General features: G+C 58.4%; 1 protein-coding gene across 1 annotated transcript in view; it reads left to right on the top strand.

Annotated features, from left to right (window-relative positions):
- Window positions 1-1,379: 1,379 nt before the first annotated feature.
- Window positions 1,380-1,875, top strand: part of MNEG_6515 (cytochrome P450) — a gene marked incomplete at both ends in the record, with an annotated part of 5,044 nt that continues 4,548 nt past the window's right edge. Inside the window, one exon of the mRNA XM_014045008.1 lies at window positions 1,380-1,503. Within this exon, the coding sequence (XP_013900462.1) occupies window positions 1,380-1,503 (124 nt within the window). The remainder of the gene's footprint in view (window positions 1,504-1,875) is intronic.

The raw sequence follows: 1,875 nt of genomic DNA, 5'->3' as shown, positions 1-1,875 counted from the left end.
GCGCCCTATTCCCACCCTCTGTCTGGCTTTATACCATCTCTCTCTGTCTCTCGCTTGCTCCATTTTCTTTCTGTTGTTCGTTTTCTCGCTTGCTGCGCGCCTCCTGAATCCTAGCCAATCACCAGGCTCGTGCGGCCGTCTGCCGCAGGCGCAATCTCTGTTTGGGTTCATACAGGCGAGAACATCTCCTGCGCATCCTCGTGCGCCGGTGCAAAGGGCTCCTTTTTGTGCGTGCCGCCCATAATCGCTCGCAGCGCCAGGCCAAACTGCCCGGCACGCACCACACACCCCCGCGGATCGCGGTTCGAATCGCAGGCCTGTGGCCAAGAAACGAACCCGCCGGCGCATGCCTTTTGCAGCGGGTGGCCATCAACTGCTGTACGTATGTACCATGGCGCTGTGCCTGCACTGCCTATTTTCACCATCCGTGTATTGTGTAAGGGACTCGCTTTCTCAGCAGACGAGATGGGTTGGTCGCGTGCATCTGACGCTGCCAGGCGAAGTGACAAAGGCAAAGCGTCGGGTAGAGGAATTTCAAGTGTGTGCCAAGCGGCACGGGCGCTGGAAGGGCAGGGATTTGGCAGGTCAGCCTCGTGTTTGTTCAGCATGCGCACAGCCTCCCACACCGTGCTTCGCCACCCTCCCCCCCTACACCTTCACTTGGCCCGCCGCCCGCCTTGGACGTGCGCCTCATCTTCACACCACCCACCTTTGCTGCACTACACCGCTCGTCGCACATACTGCACGCCACCCTGCTGCATGCCCCTCACAACCTCTGGCGTGTGCCTGTCCTGTGCGCTGGGCCGCCTCAACGCTACCCAACAGGTGCACATGCACTTGCACTGGAGACCCAGCTCGCTTCGCCCCCTCGCATCCCCGTACTGCGATACAATTGGAGGTCATGCATGGCACGGGGGTGTCTTGAACTGAGACCGTCCGCGGGCACGACTTTCCCATCCTTGCCCCCAGCGCCCAAACTTGGGTTGACCGAGCCTTGGGGACGTCAGCACGTCACTTAGAGTCACTGAAATGCAGGCGCCCGCTGTCCGCCCAACCTGACTGCACGCGGCTGATAACAAAATATTTTGTCTTGACACTCGATTATTGCGCATGCGTGTTGGCTTTTGGGGGGTGCTGCTCGGATGACTTGATCAAATTTCTTGAGCAGATTTTGTCGTACCATCGTCGTTGAAAACGATACATTCTCACCACGCATGAGGATGCTCTGCGTTTTATGTCCAATCACATCTTCTCACTAGGTCGCGAGTCGCGCCATCCCTGGGGAGGCTTTGAGCTCAGAGGTCGTCTGGCTGTCCAGCGTGGATCTACACGCGCTGAAAACAATTCAACGCGATTGATTGGCACGAGCCGTTGGAAGAATGACGGGCGTCTTGGGGATGGCCGCTGCACTGGCTTCTGCCTGTGCGGCCATCCTGGCCGTTGGTGTCGCCGTCATCGGCATGCGCTGGGCCCTGAACCGCTGGCGTTACCGCAAAATTCCAGGTGCGTGACAAGGTTTTCAGGAGGTTTGCTGTGGCGATGGGGGCACGCCCCGCCCGTACGCATGCGTTGGCGCTGGTAATTTCACACCTGTCGTCGTCATCAACATGCAGCAGGGCATCATCGGCTGTCGTGAACAGAAAAAACAATGCTAACCGGTAGCCACTGCCAGTTGTCCTGGGTGTTCTCCATTTGGCAACAGCAGCGAGCGAGCACCCATGGTCAAGCCTCTCTTCATATCAGACTTCCCACACCCGCCCGACGCAAATGCAGATGCACATGAGTGTGCATGCGCGCACGCGCATGCGCCGCACACACACACACACACACACACACACACACACACACACACACACACACACACACACACACACA

Source organism: Monoraphidium neglectum, assembly GCF_000611645.1.
Source record: "Monoraphidium neglectum strain SAG 48.87 unplaced genomic scaffold scaffold01065, whole genome shotgun sequence".
Lineage (NCBI taxonomy): Eukaryota > Viridiplantae > Chlorophyta > Chlorophyceae > Sphaeropleales > Selenastraceae > Monoraphidium > Monoraphidium neglectum.
This window is presented reverse-complemented; position numbering and strand designations above follow the sequence as displayed.